The sequence below is a fragment of the Tiliqua scincoides genome, chromosome 3 (assembly GCF_035046505.1).
Source record: "Tiliqua scincoides isolate rTilSci1 chromosome 3, rTilSci1.hap2, whole genome shotgun sequence".
In the NCBI taxonomy this organism is placed as follows: Eukaryota; Metazoa; Chordata; class Lepidosauria; order Squamata; family Scincidae; genus Tiliqua; species Tiliqua scincoides.
In genome coordinates this window covers 93,133,243-93,156,483 of record NC_089823.1, presented here as the reverse complement: position 1 = coordinate 93,156,483, position 23,241 = coordinate 93,133,243, and the positions used below count along the sequence as shown (strand labels likewise).

Here is a 23,241-nt window from a genome sequence, read left to right as displayed (position 1 = left end):
TAATACAAACACTCATCTCCCCCATATGAAAGCCCAGACTTCATGTATTTATCACAGTGTTTTCTCTTTTTATCTGTTGGAAGAACAGAAGACTCTGCCTTTGCACTGTTTTGCACCAGAAGTGTGCTGAGAAATTCTGGGTGATTGATCACTTTCCATATTGTGTTTCAGCTTTTTTACTGTGCTGGTTTTCAATCACTGGTGCATACATGAATTGATGACCAAAAACTAGCTATTGGTGGGGCTTTCACAGCCAACTAGCTACCTCCCTTCCTGCCTTGCTGGTCCTTGCAAGGCATTCTGGATTATGACCTGCCTTTTTCTACCATTATGCCATTCTTTTTCAAGTACCTCTAAAGGTCCTGTTGAGTGTCCCTGGGAGTACATGAATACCAGGTTGGGAACCACTGTTTTACTGGTATGTTGTTTACAGTGCACTTACTCTGATAGTGCTTACAAAAAGATGATGAAGACCAGAATTTAAAAAGAATAAAAATGTATCTTATGATCTTTTACTATGTTTTTAATAAATTAGAGGCTACAGTTCTTAGGTAACAATTAGTGGTAGGTTATTTTTCAGGATCTGGCCTTGAGTAAAATCAGACAAAACTATAGTCAGACACCCCCCTAAGTTTAACGGCTGAGAATGGCAAGACCTTGAAGCAGCTGACAAGCCCATCTGAGTGATTCATCTTGGCTGCCCTCCATGTGAGAGATGGAGCTGCTTGTCAGCCTGCCTGGGAGAACTGGAGGCCAGAAATGAGACCAAACCAGGAAGATCCATTCTGAAATGTTGTTGGTTCTTGAAAGAGAGAACCTCTATGTTTGTAAAAATCCTCTTGAGGGATTTAGAAATGCCTGCCTATGCAAACTGCCTTGAATAAAGTCAGAGGAGTAATCTGATGACCAGAAAGGTGGTATATAAATAGCTAGTTGTTGTTGTTGTTGTTGTTGTTGTTATTAACCCCCGACTTATCTGAGGGTCATAGAAAATTCCATGATTGTTGGCTGCCCTCGACTTCTCTGTGGGATCAACTTATAGGCGAGTGTCTGCGGTAAGTCTTCCTGTCCCTAGCACAGCCCTGAATGCTGAGGACCATTGGAAGGCACAGAACAGAACAGTCTGCTTATTGCTTGAGAGAGAATGCCCAACACGTTATGTTTTTAGGCACAAATGACTTATGAGAGCACATCCGGTGTGACCAGGGAATTGTAACCCTTTGCTTGCACTGCGATTCTTCAGTAATGGGTCACTGTGAGGTCTTGAAGGCAGCTTACTGGTTGCATCTTATAAACTCAAGACAGAGTGACCCTGGATAGCAATAGATGCTTTCTCTCCCCCCCCCCCCCAAAATGCTGCCTTGGAATTTCTGTTTTCCCTTGTGTGTTATTATGTTACTGGGAATACTGTAGGAGTAGAATCTATTTCCTATTTACTGTACAGTTAATGAAATCCTGATTTAAGTGCTTGAAAATGTACCTTTCAATAATTACATAATTGGGTCTAGTTAGGAAAGGGACCAGAGTCAGAGTCAATTCAAGTGTGCAGACTGAGCATATGGGATAGCTACTGGAGTATGCTATTGCAAAGAACAGATGAAGAACAGTGTATTTGCATGTTCCCTATGTTCTAAGATCTTTCTAGTCATGACATGGAAGTATGGAAGTTGAGTTGTAGCCTAACATTCTCCCCAGCACACTGGGACTTTTCTTTCTCATTTTCTTTTTAGATAAGGGAGCGCTCAGACATGTGATCCCCCCCCCAGTTGCACCCTACTCATGTATGTGGGCATGGCTGAATTTGCGAGGACTACACAGAAACTAGTGTAGTACAAAAGACTTGCCATGTGAAACAGGTCCACTTGATGGCAAGACAACAGTCCATCGTCTAATTGCATGCACAGATTTGGAGTTAGGTTCACAAAGCTTTGCCATGTTGGATTAGTTTATGCATGCAAGCTGAATGCATAGAATTGGCAAAGCTCCTAGGACCAGTCAGCCCAATTTATGTGTCAGTCTTAATTCTGTACAATATGATTTTATTTAGATTTGTGTCTTCAGCAGCCATTTCTCTTTTGCCTCTCTGCATCCCATGGTGCCTAAATGCCCATGGTGTCAGGTCTATTTTAATTCTCTCCCTCTTCCCAGGACCTTAGGATGATGTACATCATGTCACAACAACTCTGTGAGGTGGATTAGGCCGAGGGTGTGTGCTGATTGGTCCAAGGTCATCCAATGAGCTTCATAGTTCAGGGGGAACTTGAATTCACATTTCTGTGGGTCAAGTCTGCCACTTTGATTCTTTCAGGCACCCTTACATTCCAAACCTAACACAACAATGGAGAACATGCTATACCTGCAGGGAGTAACCTGGGACAGTCCAATCACTTTTGTTTCCTTACTCAGGGGAAAGCCTCTGCTGCCCCAATGGCTCTTCTCAGATCTGTGCCAGTTTTTTTTTTTTCTGGCACAAGTCCAAGGAATGTAAGGGAGAGGAAAGGAGACATTGAATGGGGTTCAGACCTGGTGCATGTCAGTGCTGCCAAGATCCACCCCTCCCTCTTCCATTCTGCCTCCTGCCTGCCCTCTCAGAAATTCCCCCATTCCATCCACCCCTGGCACCCACCCCTGTCACCCACACATCCCCACTGCTGCCACTGGCTTACCCTCACTGCCAGAGGAAACTGGCAGTGGCAGCAAGTCTCCAGTGCCATCACCATTTGTGGTGGTGGTCTAAAACGGCTGCCTCCAATGCATTGTGCGTGCCACCTTACAGCCATTTTTGACAGCAGAATTGTGTTCCACTGTCATAAAGGGCAGCATAATCCTGGTTGTGACTGGGCTGTTGAAAAGTGGCATGCAGATGCTAAGGATGTTATTTCAGACGGCTGCCAAGAAATAATGGCAGATTTTGCAGAATGGCAAAATGCCAGGAAGTGGATGCTGAATATTTTGCTTTGGAAAGTCCCTTCTGTCAGTGACCATCACGCTAACTGCTTTACTCCTTTCCTTGTCATGCTGCTGATGACTGATTAGAGTCACACAGAGAGCATTAATGAACTTCTGTAGTACTCTCGAGTCTTCTTGGCTACCAAACCAGAGTAGAACATAGACACTGTATTAATCATGCGTTTTCTGCCAAGGGTGAAGTTCAGCTATTGATATTGACTCTGCTGAGGTAGATGCTACCAAGGGAAACTCAGGGCTCCCCCAAGCCCTTATTTCCTACTGCATCGTCTGCGGGAAGGGGCATTTGCTGGGTAAAATAAGCACACTGGTGTGGAGGGTCTAACCCAGGGGTGCCCAAACCCCGGCCCTGGGGCCACTTGCGGCCCTCGAGGCCTCTCAGTGCGGCCCTCAGGGAGCCTCCAGTGTCCAATGAGCCTCTGGCCCTCTGGAGATTTATTGGAGTCCACACTGGCCCGAAGCAGCTGCTCTCTGCGTGAGGACAACTGTTTGACCACTCGCGTGAGCTGTAGGATGAGGGCTCCCTCCACTGCTTGTTGTTTCACATCTGTGATGCAGTAGCGGCAGCAAAGGAAAGGCCAGCCTTGCTTTGTGCAAGGCCTTTTATAGGCCTTGAGCTATTGAAAGACCTTCATTCATTCATATAAGTTCATCTTTAATATATTCATTTATGTAAACGTACGTAAATTTATTCAAATTTTAAATGTAAATTCTTTTTTTCCCCTGGCCCTCGACACAGTGTCAGAGAGACGATGTGGCCCTCCTGCCAAAAACTTTGGACACCCCTGGTCTAACCCTTTCCCTCCTGTGATTCTCTCCTTCAAATGTCCTTCAAATGCCCAGAATGCCCAGCTTTCAATTTTTTTCCCTAGTTGGGCTGTACAACTGGAGGTGCAGAAATGATCGTAGGACAGGGGGGAATCTGTGGGGGAAGGAAAAGTCAAGCCTGTCTCCTCTTGCCCAGTTATTTCTTTTAGTTATCATCTCCCCTGCATTCACCGTCATCCCAGTAAACATGGAATTTGCTGAGATAATGTCTAGTTTGGCCATAACAGCATAATCACTCATAATAACAGAAGAACTGTCTTACTAGGTTGGACTGAGATCCATTTAGTCCAAATTTTTGAGGGCAAAACTAGATGTTACTTGCAGCACACACTTGACAATGGCATGCTTTTATTATTATTTTTTTTATGATGGAAGAGCAGATATGTGAAGTCCCCAAAATAGATTGGAACCACAGCTTGGAGGAAGGAGAGATATAACTCTTTGCCCCCACCATGGTCCTGATCCTGTTTGGGGACCCCAGCAGTGCTATTTGCCAATTGGTACCCAGAGGAGTTTTCCTCCCTGGTCACATGGCACCCAACCAAGCAGGGCTTGATACTGGGCATGGCTTTTCCAGTTTGTGTCCCCATAATCTGATATTCCAAGGAATGTTGCCTGTGTACATAGAGGATGTGGATACATTGTGTCCATGAATCCATTTAGCTACCAAAGCTAATAGCCATATAGACACTGTAAGAGTATGAGCACGAACAAGGATATATATATAAGTGTATATGAGTGTGGGGTGGTATAGTGAGCCTAAAAACTGCGTAGACAATGGAATATCTTATGACTTTTCTTGTTCATTTGATTGGTGAATTATATAGTTTGCCCAAAAGAAAGGCTGTTACAAATTTGGTACACACTGAGGGGGGAAAAATAGGTTAGGCAAAACTCAGGCATGATGAACTTGAACCAGAGACACCTTAGCAATGAACCTACCAGAATGGCCTTTACCCAATCTATATGTTGTAACCCTGGCCTATCTTCTTGTTGGGCTGAAGTAGGTAAGTACGTGCGTCCCACCCTGAGTTCCTTCAGGTCGTAATAGTGGGATACAAATATCACAGATGAATATAAATGCCTTACCAAAGGCATGCTTAGCCCCCAAATCATAGGCTTTCTTCAGGATATTCAATATTTATTTATTTTTTCAGCTAAACATGGCTTGTTTCTCTTTTCTTGATAGAATCCTAGATGTCAAAATGACGGAACGTTTTGACTGCCACTACTGTAAGGAGTCTCTCTTTGGCAAGAAGTACATCTTGAGGGAGGACAGCCCCTACTGCATCAAGTGCTATGAGAGCTTGTACTCCAACAGCTGTGAGGAATGCAAAAAGCCCATTGGCTGTGATTGTAAGGTACCCTGGCTAAATGTTTCACTGACCTCAGTAGTGGGTCAGCTTTCCTGCACTATGTACCCCTTCATTCTCCAAAAGGTATCCTAATTGCGCCGCATGATGAAATCATGACATGGACCAGTGCAGTGTAACCTCATTGCTGCACATTCCGAGGACAAGTTTGAAAACTTCAGTGAACATACATAGGGGAAGGGTAAAGGCTAAACCACTTTCGTTCCCCCAGTGCTACTGCTCCAGTCAAAATTGGAGCTCTCAGCAGCCACTTTAATAAGGGAGAAATAAAAATGTTATAGATAAAATTGTTAGAATATGCCATTAGGCATCTCCCACATCTTGTATTATTATTATTATTATTATTATTATTATTATTATTATTATTATTATTATTATTATTATTAACAGTATTTATATACCACTTTTCAACGAAAAGCTCACAAAGCAGTTTGCAGAGAAAATCAAATAACTAATGGCTTCCTGTCCCAAAAGGGCTCACAACCTAAAAATATGCAAAAGAACCAGCAGACAGCCACTAGAAAAGACACTGCTGGGGTGAGGAGGGCCAGTTTACTTGCCTTGGCTGAATAAAAGAGGAGCACTCACTTGAAAACATGCCACTTACTCAGTTAGCAGGGGCAGCTAAATAACCTAGTTCAGCCCCCTAACTTAATTGTTTTTCAATCATCCACTTCTGCATAGCATAGCAATGAAGAAGCCCCTGTGAATGCTTTTAGCCAACTCAGCAAACTGAACTATGTTGATAAAAACATCTGTATATCCTGTTTTGTATGTGCTCATCTCTGAGCAGCAGAGAACAAAAAAGCAGAAGCCAAAAATTCAAAGAGTCTGTGTGCAAAGATTCCCTGAGCTGACAAGCAGGAAGAGGGTAACGATGTCTTTCTAGAATTTACTTTGGACTCCGGTCTTTTCAGTCCCTTGGGCACTTTGCATGTGTTGACATTCAAGAATCCTCAAGCCTGGCCTAGCTTCAACAAATCTCAGAGCAAGTACTGAGGAATTAATCAGCTGAACTTTTCAACCCAGACTGATGAATGTGGGGAGCGTAGGTGTTATCCGATCTCCCGATGGCTTTTAAACAAGATTTTCTATAATGGCAGATCAAGTATGTGATAGCATTTTTATTACCAAAGATGATGGTGCTTTCCTCCTGCTGAAGGTTAGGAAAATATTTCTGTATGTGCAGAATGCAGCTAAAGAATGTGCTTGCTTGAGCACTACACACATGTGCTGGCTTGAGCAACACATACACACACACACACACACACACACACAGACACACACACACACACACAGTCAAAGAAGCAGATAGAAGAGGCTACTTAATGGTAACACCAGAGAACAACAAAGCACATATTCTGGTATGCTTCCACAGTCATCATTAAGCCAGTTCAAATGTTGTGATCCCTGTGCCATAGCTGTTAAACTCATCAGAATTGCTTTTGGTTCTTGATGCTGATTCCTGGCAAATTGGCAGTCCTACCCTGATATCTTTCAGGGTTCTTTTCATGGGGAGAAATCCTCTGTCATGTTCAGTGTTTGTTGGTCTAGATCAGGGGTGCCCAAACCCCGGCCCTGGGGCCACTTGCAGCCCTCGAGGCCTCTCAATGTGGCCCTCAGGGAGCCCACAGTCTCCAGTGAGACTCTGGCCCTCCTGAGATTTGTTGGAGCCCAGACTGGTCCGACACAACTGCTCTCGGCATGAGTGTGACTGTTTGACCTCTCACGTGAGCTGTGGTATGAGGGCTCCTTCCACTGCTTCTTGTTTCACGTCTGTGATGCAGTAGCAGCAGCAAAGGAAAGGCCAGCCTTGCTTTGTGCAAGGCCTTTTATAGGCCTTGAGCTATTGCAAGACCTTCATTCATTCATATAAGTTCATCTTTAATATATTCATTTATGTAAACTTATGTAAATTTATTCAAATTTTAAATGTAAATTAATTCTTTTTTTCTCCGGCTCCCGACACAGTGTCAGAGAGATGATGTGGCCTCGAGGGCCGCAAGTGGCCCCAGGGCCGGAGTTTGGGCACTCCTGGTATTAACTGGTAACCGGTAAGATTCCATATAAACATGGTTCCCTGCCACAGAGACTATTTAATATATACTTGTTCGTCTAGTTTTGACTAAATTCAGTTAACCCCCTGAACATGTCCCCTATTGTTGTTCATTTTGAGAAGTGTGTTCAGTTCTTCTCTTCCTCTGTATTATTCAGCAATTGTGTGTTGGCTTTAGGCTTTGAACAGCTCCATTTGACTGCCTGACTTGTGCAATTTTTTTCCAGAATTGCTCAGCTCCAGTTGCATCTAGGCCAGTGGTTTCCAAACTTTTTAGCGCCAGGACCCACTTTTTAAAATGGCACCCTATCAGGACCCACCTATCTTTACAAGATGGGGGGGGAGTGTCACTTTACCAGGTGGCTCCAAGCCTCTGTTTTTATCCCTTAAACTATGGTGGGGGATCACCTTCTGGAGCATTTGCTGAGCTCCAAGTTCATCAAATTGGGACCATTCTGGAGAACTTGCGGTCCCCTTCACCTGGCCTTTGATAAGAACTGAGGTATGTTTGCCTACTCATGAGTAAAAAGCACACTTGCTGTTCGGTTTTAATTTCCATAGTGCTCAATACGTTTCCCTTATCAGCTACCAGCTTGTCTGTTTTGTGGTCCATGAAAAAATCAGGCCCCGAGCCACAGTTTGGGAACCACTGCTCTAGGCTATAAAGACCAATACTCAGTTGCGCAGACCTCAGCAAAATCCTGGGTTGGCCAAATTGCTCTTGGTGTCTGGGGGAACATGCTGCACCCCTACCTTTACCCAGTGTTGTTCCAATCACTGCCTCTGCCGTTTACCCTCCTTTTGTTTCCTAGATTCAAAAAGGGAGAAGGGTAGAGAGAAGACAACAAATTGTGGAGAATCATGGGTTTGAGTGTGTCTGACCATTCCAGTGCTTCAGGAGGCCTCATCAGTGGGCTAACAAAGGCAGTTCTGATGTGCCAAAAAACAAACCTTTCTAGGCACTGCAGGAATAGTTTTCTATTCTGGCTATCATCTAGTGTTGGCTGCAACTTCTACTGCTACCATTCCTAATCATATGTGTTTATGTACTGCATTTCAAGTGTTGAAATACTTCACATGTCATGTCTTAGTAACTTCTCCTAACAATGCAGGCTGTTCATCAAGCATCTGCTTTGTGGTTGGGCTTTCTACAGGATTTGTCCTACAAGGACCGACACTGGCATGAAACCTGCTTCCACTGCTTCCAGTGCAAGAACTCACTGGTGGACAAACCTTTTGCTGCAAAAGAGGAGCACCTTCTGTGCACTGAATGCTACTCCAATGAGTACTCTTCCAAGTGTAGCGAGTGCAAGAAGACCATCATGCCAGGTTAGGACTCAACTAATTTGAATCATGGTAGGGGTAGGTTTTAGTTGGCCTCATCCTTCTGGAGCCAGTGGTTGGCTCTTCTGCAATTACCATTCCTGGGAACTGGTTCACCATCAAAGGTCCACATGTACCTCGTGTGTGTGGGCAGTTCAGTGGCTCTTAAATGTCTGTGCGCACCTGTCAGTGCCTATTTGCTTCCACTTTGATACAAAACAACTGGAGGGCTCTTACTGGGAAGGTGCAGGTGGGAGTGGGGAATTTTACAGTTTATCCTGTTTCTAGTCCTTTCTAGAACAATTTCCAGGACTTCTAGGATTTTGATTTTATTTTTCACATTTTTTATACCCCCCTTCCTCCAAGGAGCTCAGGGAATTCCTCCCTTTCTTTTGACCTCACAACAGCCCTGTGAGGTAGGTGAGGCTGAGAGATAGTGAGTGGCCCAGCATCAGCTAGGAAGCTTTGTGGCTGAGTGGGGATTTGAACCTGGATCTTCAAGGTCCAACTCCCAAACCAATACACCATACTGGCTCTTACGTAGCTAGATATGCTCTATGTAACACTGATGCCAAGAATACTGGAAGCGATGGCATGTGGCATGCTTGGGCAGCTGTCAGAGCCCCAGGCATGACTCACTGTTGATGCCTGCACATAGTCCCTCCAGGGAGATGCCATTTCACTGCTGGCCACAATTTTCCTCGCAATGCCCCAGAACAATGCTTATGGGGGGAAATGGCATCCACCAATCGTTGCTGCTAAGAGGATCAGAAAGGACCCATCACTGCCACAGCCTAGTTAAGCTACCATCCTGAATGTTCAGGTGGGGTACTCATAGAGGGGGAGACCTACCAGATGGCACAAAGATACCCTCAAATCTTAAGTGAGCCCTAACTGAAAGCAGCCCACAGTCCTTGAGAACAGTCAAATAATGTTTTTTTTTCTTTTACAAGCTAGAGTCCATTTTAAAATAAAATAAAGAAAACCGAAGAGACCTTTTAGTGCCCATAATATTACCCATAATATAAAACTGAAGCGTATCCATGTCAAAATAATGGCAAAGCATTTTTTCCCTGCCACTTCTGTCTTTGTGGTGGATAAACACTTGTATAGTGTCATACAGAGTAATAAAAGCAGACCCTACAAGATTTGGCATCCTTTGGAGTTCCTTCTCATGCCATCCCGTGATTTTAGGCCCATGCTTGTATTCTCCATCTTACCACTTTTTGTTCTTCTTCAAAAGGTGACTTAAGAGCCTCTAAGGTCTAAATATAACTACAAGGTTGTCAAAATGCCATGCAGTTTCCAGTATCTACTTTCAAAAGTAACAGAGAGAAAGAAAACAAATCAAAGTCCCTCTAAAACACTGGAAGCTGACCATGCATGAAGTGATTTCATATTTAGGTTTCACTGTCCCAAAGCCACCAGCCTCTTACAATTCACAGCAGTGGCCCAATTAAACATGCTTTGATCTTAATTGTTGAAGGGGATGAAATGGTTTCGTGAAAGGGGTGTTTATACAGGCAGAATTCGAGGACAGGGCTGAAAATAGGACACAACCCAGTTTTTATTCTTACAAGTCAGGAAGTCTGCATGTAATCAACTGATGATCTCTGGTTTAAAAAAAAAAAAACAACCCTTTTTGGACTGCCTCTTGTGTCAGTTATCCTCAAATTATTTTTTATGCTTGATGAGCGGTGACATTAGAATTTGAGAGCTTTTGGTTGCAAGATAGGAAAGTATAAACCACAGTTATGCAAATATATTCAATGCAGATGGCCAAAATCAGTTGTGGACCTGGTGTTGTCTTCCCTGCCCCCACAGCCTACTTATTCTAGCAAATTTCCTAGGTTGTGGGAGGAAGTTGTGTTAAAACATTGACTGGGATCATGCACCTGGCTGGCCCTACCATGAAGCAGAGAGACGTATGCAAGCCGCCAAGAGACAATTGTGGGACATTTCTAATTGGTAGCGTGGCAATCTACCTCATACCTCGTTCATAGTTAACCTGCAGAGGAAGGAAGGTGAAATGGCATCGTGCTGACTTCCTTCATTTTTTCCTTTAGAAAGAAGGGGAAGAGTTATGAAAATTTGGGGGTTTCCCCTTTTAAACATTTTTATTAAAAATACTAAAATTTCTCCCCATACTCGAGTGTTACGGCAGCCCCCTAAGAGGAGCATCCAAGTTGTACAGAAACATCAAAAGTCAATTTAAAATTCCACAGAGAGGTCTGTTCAGCTTTGGCTACAGGGCAAACAAAGCAGCCTGCATTGCTCACAATATATGCAGTATATCGTACTACTATGACAACAACTGCTACTAGGTCTCATTACTCAATTGCTAATGGCCTGTTATGAAAAAGCAACCGCTACATATCCCTTTCTGCATGAGGAAGGCAGACTCGCTGCAGGCCCTCCTGCTCCCCAAGCTCTGTAGTCACTGGTAAATGCTGAGAATTGGCATGATACAGATGTTGTCACAGAATCTCCCACTTGGGTAGGCTTCTGAGTGCCCAAATAGAAGCAACAGAATTGGACTATGGTCCAATTCAGCAATTGGGAAACATCTCAGCAGTCTGTGACTGGGAACTCAAGCATCTTCTTGCTGAAACCATCCAGCCCTGATTATCAGATCTGCTGTGTAATAACAGAATATTATTTTATTTCTTTAGCTTTAGCTTTCCCCCTAATCTTCATTTAAAAAAAAAAAAAATCACAGAACAGCCAAAGGTGGTATAATTATGCCTTTATTAACATAGCTAATAAACTAATAATAAACAGTGCTAATAAACTGATGACACGAAAAGGCATTTAAAATGTCATAGAGCAAGGTAATTATATATAAACACACTTGCTATGCGACTTGTATGCAATTACAGTCCACTTAAGACATTTTCAAAAGAATCTGATTTCAATCCACAGCTTACTCTCAGGGTCAAATCTGACTCTTTGATAAATAATATCATATCCCTGAATGCTGCCTGCAATCATGCAGAAATAGTAGCCGGTTAACTCCAGCTAACCCGTATACTGAATTCCCATATATTATTCAGATATTCAGAATTATGTTAATAGAAATGTAAGCATTTTTTTTCATTAGTTTTGGCCTGGGTTTCTTCCCTTCTGGTTTGCTTACCGTTCAGGTGGACGTACACAAAAGTCCTAAATGAGGGAATCTTATCCGTAAAGATGAGCTATTTCTAGAAGCAGTCTAAAACAGTTTTTTTTGGGGGGGGGCAGATGTTGGAGTTATCCAAAAATAAAAATTGGTGAAACCAATAAAAAATGTTAATTCCAAATTAAAATTTTAATCAATTTTAAAGCATTTTTATCAAGTGTGATCACTGTCATATAGGCGGTATATTTGTGGTTTTTTCGTTCTTACTGTTTTACACTGCCCCAGCTATTTCATATCTTTATAAGGGTGTAGTCCTAACCCCTTATGTCAGTGCTTTCCAGCACTGACATAAGAGCAATGCAGCTCTGAGATAACGGAACAAACATTCCCTTACTTTGAGGAGGCCTCTGTGAGTGACACCCAACTGCAGGATGCAGCACATGTCCCTTTGGCACCGCTGTGCCAGTGCTGGAAAGTACTGACATAAGGGGTTAGGATTGCGCCCTAAGTCTTAACTGAGGCTGTAGAGAATTGAGAGTTATAGACTTCACTTTTCAACAATTCAGGGCCAATGGATATTCAAGCACATTCAGGCATTGCAGTTTTTCCTGGACTACTGTCTATGCCACCTGGGACTGTAGGAATAATTTCCCATTTATAAAGCTCCTTGCACATCCAAAACATAAATCAGGCAGAGTACCCTGATACACTGAATTTCTGAGATCGTTTTTCTCCAGGAGCAGGCTTTGTATAAACAGCTCCCTGCTTGCAATTTGAGGTGGTACACTTCAAGAAGTATTTTTGTTTGGGAAATGATCAGCAATGCAAAAGTATGAGCGTGAGAGGCAATAAAACACAGCATGGTAATGTGTAGGGGTCAGGAAGGAGACCCCTCCCCTTTTTGGGTAAAATAGTGGTGATGTCCAGTGTATTCCAGGTGAAACCAGAGGAATTAGATTTCTTGCCCTGCCTAGGCTTTTCTTTTCAGCAATTGGGAAATGGCACAGCAATCTGGAGAGATTTTCCTTTCTTTAAATCTCAACAACGCATTTTTACTGTTGCTTTGGTACTTGACCTGGAATGGGCATTCCAAGGTTACCCAGCTGCACATGCATAATCCTAAAAAACAGGCTGGTCTCCCAGTTTTGAAATGTGAAATGAATGCTAGCAAGGGAAGAGAAGCCTGGGATGGGATGACAGGAAATAAGGCTGTCATCCAGAGAAATGTTCACTGGTAAATATGGATGTAAAGCCACAAAAATGTGTCTTGATTCCTGGCCTGGTTCCACAGCAAAATGGTAGAAATATAATAAGATCTTTACCTGATTAATTTCTCAGAGCTTTGGGGGTTCTTGTGCTTAAAATTCAAGCTCATGGTACATTCTTAACAGATCCAAAGGGAGTAAGGCTTCATATTTTCACAGTTGTTGTTACTCCAACTCAAGATTCTGCTAAGTGCGCCCAACTTTACATACCAACTGGAAAGTGAAATGTAACCTTCAGCTACTGTTTCATACTATATTAGTAAATATAACACTTCAAAATAAAGGCAGCAGAAGCTCATATTATGGTCCCCTGACAGGTACTCGCAAGATGGAGTATAAAGGAAATAGCTGGCATGAGACTTGCTTCATTTGCCATCGGTGCCAACAGCCAATTGGAACAAAGAGTTTCATCCCCAAAGACAATCAGAATTTCTGCGTGCCCTGCTATGAGAAGCAGTTTGCCATGCAGTGTGTCCAGTGCAAAAAGGTATTCTTGATTGCTTTGTTGAAACAGAACACTCCCATTTTAGAATTTTGTGAAAGTTGGTCTATTTTTGCAAAACTGTAAACCAGCTCTGTCATTACCTGAAATCTCAGCTCTAATATTAGGAAATTCTAGATCATTGAAGAGAAACTATGTACAGTTTCTCAACACTGCAGCTATTGAAAGTCAGCCTTCCTTACAAATGTCAGGTGATATGAGTGTCCACAGCGATGAGACTATCATACCACCAATGCTGGCATCAGGTTTCTGGGGGCCTGGAGCCTTGAACTTGTGCCTCTCATGGCATACCTCACCAACCCTGATGGTGCTGGGGAGGTTGTTACAGGGGCTGCTGGTACTGCTGTTTTGGGATCAATCCAGGCAGGTGGGCCCTCTGGCAAGTGCGAGCCCTCAAACAGCACTTAGCCTGACCAATGCTACACACCCTCATGAGCACACCCTCATGAGCAAAGCCAAGCCAGCAGTATGATGAGAACTGTGAGAAAAACTGTAGATAATGAGGAAGAAAACAGCAGAATTTAAAAGAGAGGACAGTTTGATGTTATTAGGGCCACCATTTAGGAAATCCAAGGAGGCAGTTTCCTTCCCCCATATCTCTGCCTACATTTCAGACTACAGTACATACAATTCTCCTTCATGGCCACAGAAGTTTCTTCTGTTATGAGATAGAACCAAAATGCTTGTAATATACATTGTTTTTAGCAATGTAATCTTTACTATATCCAAGAACAAACATTGCAGTGAATTCCTTCCTGCTACTGCTAGAACCTGAAAATGACCAGGGAAGTAGAATGATTGCTTGTTTATTTATAGAAACTATTTCAATGAACTTTTTTTTTCCAAATCTAAGCATCAACACCATTGTGCCACACCTTTTCAAGGTACAAGAAAGTACAGGAAACAAAACAAATATAACTGTACTCTTATTTTTTAAATAATTAAACAGCCAATCACTACAGGAGGAATCACTTATCGAGAGCAACCATGGCACAAGGAGTGCTTTGTGTGTACTGGATGCAAAAAACAACTGTCTGGACAACGCTTTACTTCTCGGGACGAGTTTGCGTATTGTCTGAATTGTTTCTGCAGCCTCTATGCTAAAAAGTGTGCAGGCTGCACTAATCCAATAAGTGGTGAGTATCTTGTTTACTCTTGCTTTACAAACAGAAAGAATTACTACTGCTACAAAATAACAATAGTCACCTCTTAATAAAGTTCACTTTGCCCCAGGTATCATAATTGGACTTGTGATGGCAACAAAAATGGTAGCATTTTTATGAGCTCTGCAGTTTACAGTTAAATACAACAGCTGTTTTAGTGCGTGTGCAATAGAATCCAGGTGACAGTTTTGTTAAACAGCAGCCCCAGGTAGTGTAGAGACCAGTGGGAAAGCAAAGACCAGACCCACACTATTTTGTGTCAGAATGTTCAAAATGGGGTGAGCTGACTGGAGGAACATTCTAGAATTCCAAATAAACCTCATCTTATAACTTGAATAAGATACTTGAATTATAATAACTTGAATTAAGCAAAGAAAAGATTGCATCCCATTTTTCTTGACTGGTTGACTACAATTCTATACTAATTTCACAATTACTCATTGCATTAAAGACTTTTTCAGTCACTGGATATTTTGCAGAAGGATGGCTCAACCTCATATTTCCAGCAGACATTTTCCCTACAAGTGTTTTCATTTCTGATTTCACTGCACTCAGATTGCTAACTGAAATAACTGAATTGTAATAATTCTCAAGCACAATAATCCCTGGTATTTTGCTGTAAAAATGCAGATTTTAGTACAGTGATGTCATTGTCTCCATCAGTGTCGTAGCTAAGGGGATGCAGGGGGTAGCAGTTGCACCAGGCATCAATCTTTAGGGGGGCAACAAACTGAGCTTCACACTAGTGACCAAAATTGTGAAAATCTTGGTATATATGAATAATACCATCATGTTATATAACATTGGAAAAGTAATTTAATGTAGAATGCAATTAAACAAACTGCATTGGAATATCTGTATTCTATCAAAAGTTATCACCAATTAATCAGAAAATGAAAATACAATTGGCATATGGAACAAAAAGTGGATTTTCTTAACTCAGAACTGACCTTTGAAACTGATTGTTCTGAGAGCCAAATGACATGTAATTATGTTATTGACATGTTGCAAGGACATGTTATTATGATATGGCATGGAACCAATAAGGTGTTAATATGACTATGCTCTCATATCCATATATCATAATAGTTTCCCCTGCTAACTGGGCAAGGATGCAATTCTTTAAGTGGTGCTCTTCTTATATTTAGCAGGGGAAGAATAACCATCCCTCTTCACTCCAGTGTCTAAAGCCAATCAGGGGCACACTTTTTATTTATGTACGTAATTAAATTTGATTTTGTCTTGGGGAGGCTACAAATTTTCCTTGACCCCAGGTAACGGATAGATGCCTTAGCTATGCCACTGGCTGGGGGGGGGGTGTGGCAGAGCACGTGGGTGGTGAGCTGCTGGGTGGAAGAGGCAGGTTTCCCCTCATTTTCACTTTTTAAAAAAGTCTGGGCGTGACTTCACTTCCAGTTGTGACATCACTTCCGAGGCATCATTTTGAGCTCAGCACTGAGCTACATGATCATTAGCTATGCCACTGGTCTCCACAATATCATGGACAGGCCCAGCCCATGGTACCCTTGCCTAGCTAAGCCTTGCTCCAGAGATCAAGCTTTATTAAAACAATCAAGAAAGCAAGCATAATCCATCTATTTCATGACCATCCCCAAGCTTTTCATAGGACAGCAAGCTGTCTTCTTCCATTATAGGAGATAGGGTTCTTCCTTAGGTTGCTGGTTCTAGAAGAGCACTACCGTACCATAAGCACCAAGTGTGGGTATTCAGTGATCCATCCGCAAGAAACTGTGTACTAAAAAGATTTTGCCCCCCCCCCCAAAAAAAAAACTCAATCTACCACATCCACCATACAGCCCTGCTGCAGATATGGAAACAGAACAAGCTGTTACCTGCAGTTAAAACACATTGCTTAAGGGCCAATATTGCTACAACAAACTCTCTTTGTATGCAACTTTTATGTATATTGTGCAGCAGCACAATCCTATGCATGCATCCTATGTATAGAATCCGGCATGCAGGTTCATCCATGCAGTTATTGGGATCACCAATTTCAGCACATTTTGATGTGTTGATAGCTTGTATGTAAAGACTTGCTTTGACACAGCCAAGGGCTTAAGCACATCCCGTGGAATCTCTTAGATCCCTGTCCCCTATCACCAACTGCTTTTCAAACTTTGCTTGAAGTTTGAATGGCATGAAGCGTGAGGATCTGCCACTCGAAAGCAAGGAGCCAAAGTTTCCCCTGCGCATGCCCAAGCAGCTCTTTGGATCCAAGCCTTTGGCCATGAAATTTCCTTTGTGACCACAAGCAATGTGGGAAGCTGTCCCTTCACAGATTATGCTCTATGGCCACGATTTTCAACCACTTTGCCACAGCACTTTGGTGTGCTGTAAATTGCCTGCAGGTGTGCTGCAGGAGTTTGAGGGAGGGTTGTGAGATGAAAAGGGCTGAAAATGGCTGCTCTATCATTCCTTTTCACAACTTCTTTTGCTTATTCAGGACTTGGAGGTACCAAGTATATCTCCTTTGAGGAACGCCAATGGCACAACGATTGCTTCAACTGTAAGAAATGCTCCCTCTCATTAGTGGGCCGTGGTTTCCTCACAGAAAGGGATGACATCCTGTGTCCTGAGTGTGGGAAAGATATTTAAATTTTAAAAGCAGTAAAAATAAGCTCTCTCTTACAAATGCATATATTTTCTAAAATATGTAATGATGCGTGTGAGCTTTGACCAGAAGTGAAAAAGGTAGTGTCTTGTTTTTCAGAAGTATGTATTCACCAGTAAACATTTTCATTTCTAGATTGTGAAAGTGCTCCACAAAAGGGAAAGGTAAAAGTGAGTGTGGGTGAAAGAGGCAATTTTGAACTGACATCAAATCATTAGGCAATTGACATCTATTGTCATACACTGAATATATGAATCAAGATAAGTTAAAAGGACAATTATTTTTAGATGTTACCAATATAAATTTATCTTCATTGGAGGTTTGCATTGTAAGAATAGATATAACTTTCAGAATTGGGCTTCCTGAAGGATTGCAATGGCTACTGTTTATAGTGTTGATAGATCAAAAGTGAATATTTATGGTGTCTGAGCTGGAAAATGTGTAGGTGATAATATATACGGTGTGTAGGTGTCATTCACAACAGAAAGATTTCTTCCACGCCTTAAAACAAGGAATAAAGGCTGCAAGTCTATGCATACTTACATTTGAATGACTCTCATTGTATTGAGAGGGACTTGCTTCCAAGTAAATGTCCACAGGATCAGACTGCATGAATTTTGAAGATGTAAGTATGTAACACACATTATTGCACAATACTGCAAGATCATTGCACAAAGTACGTTTTCCGTTTCTAGTACCCATTTTGAACTCTCATTGCACCTTGTATTTTATACAACAATAAATGTATTTCTAACACACCTGTGATGTCTTGGTGAATTATGACATTTAAAAAGTAACTTGTAGCAAACATTAGCATTTGAAGGTGATGCTTCAGTACAAACCCTTTTATATTAAAGAAATGATGAACCCATACAACAGCAAACCCACTGCCTCCCAACCTCTTCTGCCAAAACTGAAATCCGCAGATTTTTCAATAGCAGTGTCTTTTCCAGTAAGACCATTACAAAACACAAGCACTACATAATTGCAAGGATGCGTTGAAAAGTTACTACAAAATGGCTGCCTATGCAATATAGTTAAAATTCTGAATCCTATTCTTAGGTAATAATGCAAAATACAGGCAATTATATTCTAGTCCTAAATACAGTAAAAGATGCAATATCTGCTATCTCCAGGATCCAGGGCTTGCTAAATATTGTAATTTCCAAATATTACAACAATATACCTAATGGAGTTTTTTCATGGGTTAGGTACTTACCTAAGGATAAACCCCCTCAAAAAAAGGAAACCCCCCTCAACCTCCAATATTATTGGGACAATACCAAATAATTGCTTGCCATCACTTGATGCTGCCACTTCTATCTCAAAAGCAGTCGGGTCTCTCACTTCCACTTTCACTTCTAGTTCCACTTCCTCTTCTTAGGATATATTTGGAGAATCTGTATGTGGTTTACAGGCTCTTTTAAATATCTGGGGAGTATCTGCTTGCTTGGTACATTCCTGCCATTTCAGAAGAATAGTAGAGTGCAAAATATGGAACTGCATGACTTCCTGAGCCAAGTTACATGGCTATTTTTTTTGGCAAAGTTCAAAAACGTACAAAATGCATTGGCATCTTTAGACTAAGACGTTTTCTTTGTGGTGATTTCTTCATCAGATTCTTTCTGAAGATACTTTTTCGAGGGTCTGCGTTCAGAACAGTATTAATAAAACCCTCACCTGTTAAAGCATTGTTGTTGGCAACCTTCAGTCTCAGAAGACTATGGTATTGCGCTCTGAATGGTGGTTCTGGCACAGCGTCTAGTGTGGCTGAAAAGGCCGATTCGGGAGTGACAATCCCTTCCACACTGGGAGCAAGTGTAGTGTGTCCCTGGTCTGTCTCCCTGGCTATGGGCCTTCCTTCTTTGCCTCTTTGCCTCAGACTGTTGGCCAAGTGTCTCTTCAAACTGGGAAAGGTCATGCTGCACAGCCTGCCTCCAAGCGGGCCGCTCAGAGTTAAAGCATACAACACTCCAACCTCTATATCTGTATCAATCCACTCTTCCACATCTGCCTTTTTCACATTCAGGGTTTGAGGGGGGAAGGTTTTTAAAACATTGAAACAAATTCTTGAGGTGTGTTGTGTGTTTTTCTTGTGAAGATTAAAGTCCTCAAAGTCTTCTCCATCAGAAGATCCTCCAGCAAATATGTTAGCCACAATTTCTTTGAGACTCGTCATCAAGTTTTTGCCTTGACTAAATTCCATGCACTGACAACATTGAAAATTGCAACCTTGATATTTTAAGTGCCTTGAAATTCCTTAATGGTTCCTCCCTGATCCCACAAGCTTGCAAAGAAAATCTCGTTGGTATTAACATTTTGTATTCTGACTGACTCCTTGGTCCATTGGTTGGATAAGGGAGGTAAAGTTTGGAGAAAGGTAAACAAAAATATTTCAGGATTCATTCGGGTATGTGTTGCAATTGTCAAGTAAGAAAATCCACTTGCTGTCTTCAGGCCTTCAAATCCGACAGAATTCTTTTACTGAGGGAACAAACACATGGAAAACCAATGTGTAAAATTGTGTTAAAATGTGTAAAAATTCCATCCAGGAATTGGATTGTGCTATGCGATGTATTCCACAGGTAGATGCCAAACATTTTAAAATGCTCACAATGCTAGTGTTTTCCAAGAATCAAGAGTTTTACAGTGAGTGCCAGTGGCATTTGCTCAGCACAGCACTGTAAATTACTAGATGTTTAACTTGAAGCCAGGCATGGCTTTTTCATCACCACCTGCAAGGACCTTGTTAGACAAACACCACATTTGCATTACATATCTGTTCAGGTGTTAACTAGTGCTCTTGGACTATCTTGGCAAAATATAGCAGTTTATTCTTCTGCTGTTTTGTGATCAGATGACTTTTGTTTTTCAGATACTTCCAGCTTTCTTATGCTATGACAAGTCTTGAACCTGGCTAGCCAACATCCAAAATGGCAGTCCTCCACAAGCTCAATTTAACCTTTATTAACAGTATAGATGCTGAGATAGCTGGTCTCCCAGAATGTATAATTACAAACCACTTGTAGGCTGCAATCCTATACCAACTTTCCTGGGAATAATCCCCATTGAACATAACATGTCATAATGTAACATTCGTAACAATGTAATGATCTAATGTCATCGTGTTCCGTTAACTTATTTATTTTCTCCTCACTGACATTAATTGCAAATGTCTATTTTGTTCTTTAACACACTACTCTCTTCTTGTCTCTTCTGTGATGAATTTTCACAGCCACACAGACAAACACACAGGCATTTTGAACTCTCACGGCTGCTTGGAAATGCTACTGGATGCTGTCAGTTAATGGAAGAGTAAAATGTAATGGGCCTTTTAGCCAATTTACAGTTAATAGAACTTTCCAGTTCATCAAGTGCTGGGTATCACAGCTTTACTGAATTTACTGAGGGGCATTTATACCAGTGAAACAATGCTCTTGTTTTTCAGTGTTTCGGCTATGAATTACACAACACGGACATGATAGATTCTGAATTTCACAGTAAAACATGGGATGTGGGTCAAAGCACTACTCCTGGGTAGTAACCAAGAGTCAGGTTAGGCTGCAGGCTCCGGAGGCCTGTGCTGTTATGCATTGCTATTGATAGCAAGAGGCCTTTTCTCTCCAGCTAATGGATAGGGTGCCCAGGAGTGGAAACTATACTCCCTGTTTGAAATCCACCTGTCAAAGTGGAGGCAGCCAATGCAATCAGACAATAAGGCTTAGCACTCATATTCCTACTGATAGCCATCTTGATAATGAGGACAATAGTCCACTTAATAAAACATGCAGTTCAAGTTATCTCAATTACTCAAAATACAGTCTGGCTCTAAAAAACTTATGTGTGCCCAAAGTGGCTTTAGGCTCGAAACCGTTATGCAGTCCTCATTCTATGTATCAAAACAGTCTTGAATGTGAGAGGACTTTGAAAGGCAGCACACAGTATGGCATGCAAGGTCTGTTCCTCAAAGAAAAAATAATAATTTCATCAATCTTGCTGAAGCTGCTTTTTGGATCCTAACAACAGTTTCACATTTCTCACATGGATTCCTTTCTGTTTTTCAGACTTTCCAATTAGGATATTAATATCAATTTAAGGTTTCAAAGAGTGTAGCTGAAAACGTTTCAAAAATGTTTGGAACATAACCATTTATGTGCCTTATTGGGCAAAGAAATAATGTTCCGATTGTGCAGATATACTTTTAGAGCATGTCATTTTCTGTACCGTGGAACTTAATATTTACCTCAATATGAAAAGACTATTGAAGAGTTTTGTTGCTTTTAACCATACACAGGCTGAAATACCATCAACACAAATGGTTAAATTTTGAAGTTGTAGTTTTGGGTGTATTTCCCTAGCAAGCACATTTCTCATTGGATATTGAACAAATGTTCTGGCTGTGGGACAAAACAAAGCTGGGTGAAGGAACATCAAATAAATATTGATCTTCCTTTATATTTCCCAGATGGAAATATATTCATTCAAATATATTCACATAGTCATTCACAAAGCTTGGATTCTAAACCACTAATTTTCACTGCAGACTGGTGTTTTGATCTGTCTTAACTATAGTCACCCCAAGCGATGCTTCTAAAAGTCTTTTTTGTATGAAATTAGAGCCCTTTGCTGTGAGCAAAGTAATTTTAAAAAAATTGACCAAATATATTGGTTAATTCATAGTAACGTGGTCACTCATTGATGAGGCTTTCCTTTCTCAGACAATTTAAATCTATAGGCCACTGACAGTGAAGTCAAAGTCACTTGGGCAGTACTACTCATCTAGAGCACTGTATCATATCCCCATTTTGATAGACCCCACTGTAGGGGTCTAAGTTTTGCATCAGAAATCATCTTCATGTCAGCTTTTACTGCTCCTACTCCTCACAGGCTGTTATCTAAGCCTAATATGGTATAGCTGCCATACCTAAAGTTGCTTTAATATAGGTAATTTGCTGTCCAAGATCATGTAGCAAGCTTCCATACCAGTGTCCTTGTAAGGAAGTACAGTATTGGTGTATGAAGAAATATAATGTAATCAGGTAGACTCAAGTGGAAAACCCAAAAGATATCATAGCATCTAAATAAGATCCCCACTAGAAAGTACCTTTAAAAAAACCAATATTCTCATAAGGTATGATGCTCATGCCACCAAATAGGACTCAGAGAGTCTCTTGCTATGTGAAATTACCTGACCAAATCTGCTTCCTATAGTAATTGTAGTTGGAATTATTTTTTGATTCTCACCCAATGAAGGCAATCAGAAATGGTCTACAAATCTACATAACCATTTAATCAGCAGCTACAGGGTGAAATAACCAAGAGCTTATCTTTGCTGACATGGTGACTGATCCTCCAATATTCTGAAACTGTTAAGATTATGATCACTATCACTGGCTTAATTTTCATTTGAAGAAGTTTACAGGATGTGATGAGACAACATCTCAGAATTCTTAAAAACTTGCATAAGACCAGTCAACCTAACAAACAACATCAATTCATAGTTGATGCATCATTTAACTGCCATTTAAAAAAATTGTTATGTGACTGAATAAATGTTCAGAGTACAGTATTACTCCCCAACACTTTCATGACAGATATACAACAGTTAGCCCAAGTTTATGTACATATATTTCAATTACTTGCTGATTACATAGCTGGCATCTTCTGGGATCGTACTCTAAGAACATCCTCATCTTTACTGGTATTTAAAAGAAATTATTATCCCCATTTCCATAATAAAGTTTAGCTTCAATTCAAGACACTAAAATATAGATAACAAATTTGTTTTAAAATGCTAATGAAATGGGGGGGGAACTCCTGCCTATTTGTAATATATACTGCAAATCACAGAAACCAGGATGTACCTAGCTAAAACCAATTTTCCAGTTGTGAAAGCATATTGATATGTTGCTCGCTCAAAGGATGACATAGCCAAGCTTATGCCATGAGCCACGAGCTCTCACTAAACTCTAACCAAAGTAACGCCATTTTAACATCAGTTCTGACTCTGGACC

General features: G+C 41.3%; 1 protein-coding gene across 13 annotated transcripts in view; it reads left to right on the top strand.

The window, feature by feature from the left end:
* FHL2 (four and a half LIM domains 2) overlaps window positions 1-17,985 on the top strand; it is a 37,490-nt gene extending 19,505 nt beyond the window's left edge. For 11 of the 13 annotated variants that reach the window (XM_066619250.1, XM_066619252.1, XM_066619251.1 and 8 more), the window contains 5 exons: window positions 4,985-5,156; window positions 8,379-8,553; window positions 13,248-13,417; window positions 14,382-14,568; window positions 17,060-17,985. In XM_066619250.1, the coding sequence (XP_066475347.1) occupies window positions 5,001-5,156; window positions 8,379-8,553; window positions 13,248-13,417; window positions 14,382-14,568; window positions 17,060-17,211 (840 nt within the window). In that variant the 5' untranslated portion in view covers window positions 4,985-5,000 and the 3' untranslated portion in view covers window positions 17,212-17,985. Of the gene's footprint in view, window positions 1-4,984; window positions 5,157-8,378; window positions 8,554-13,247; window positions 13,418-14,381; window positions 14,569-17,059 lie in introns of those variants that run through there. The other 2 variants (XM_066619257.1, XM_066619256.1) reach the window with 2 other exon arrangements.
* Window positions 17,986-23,241: the final 5,256 nt, after the last annotated feature.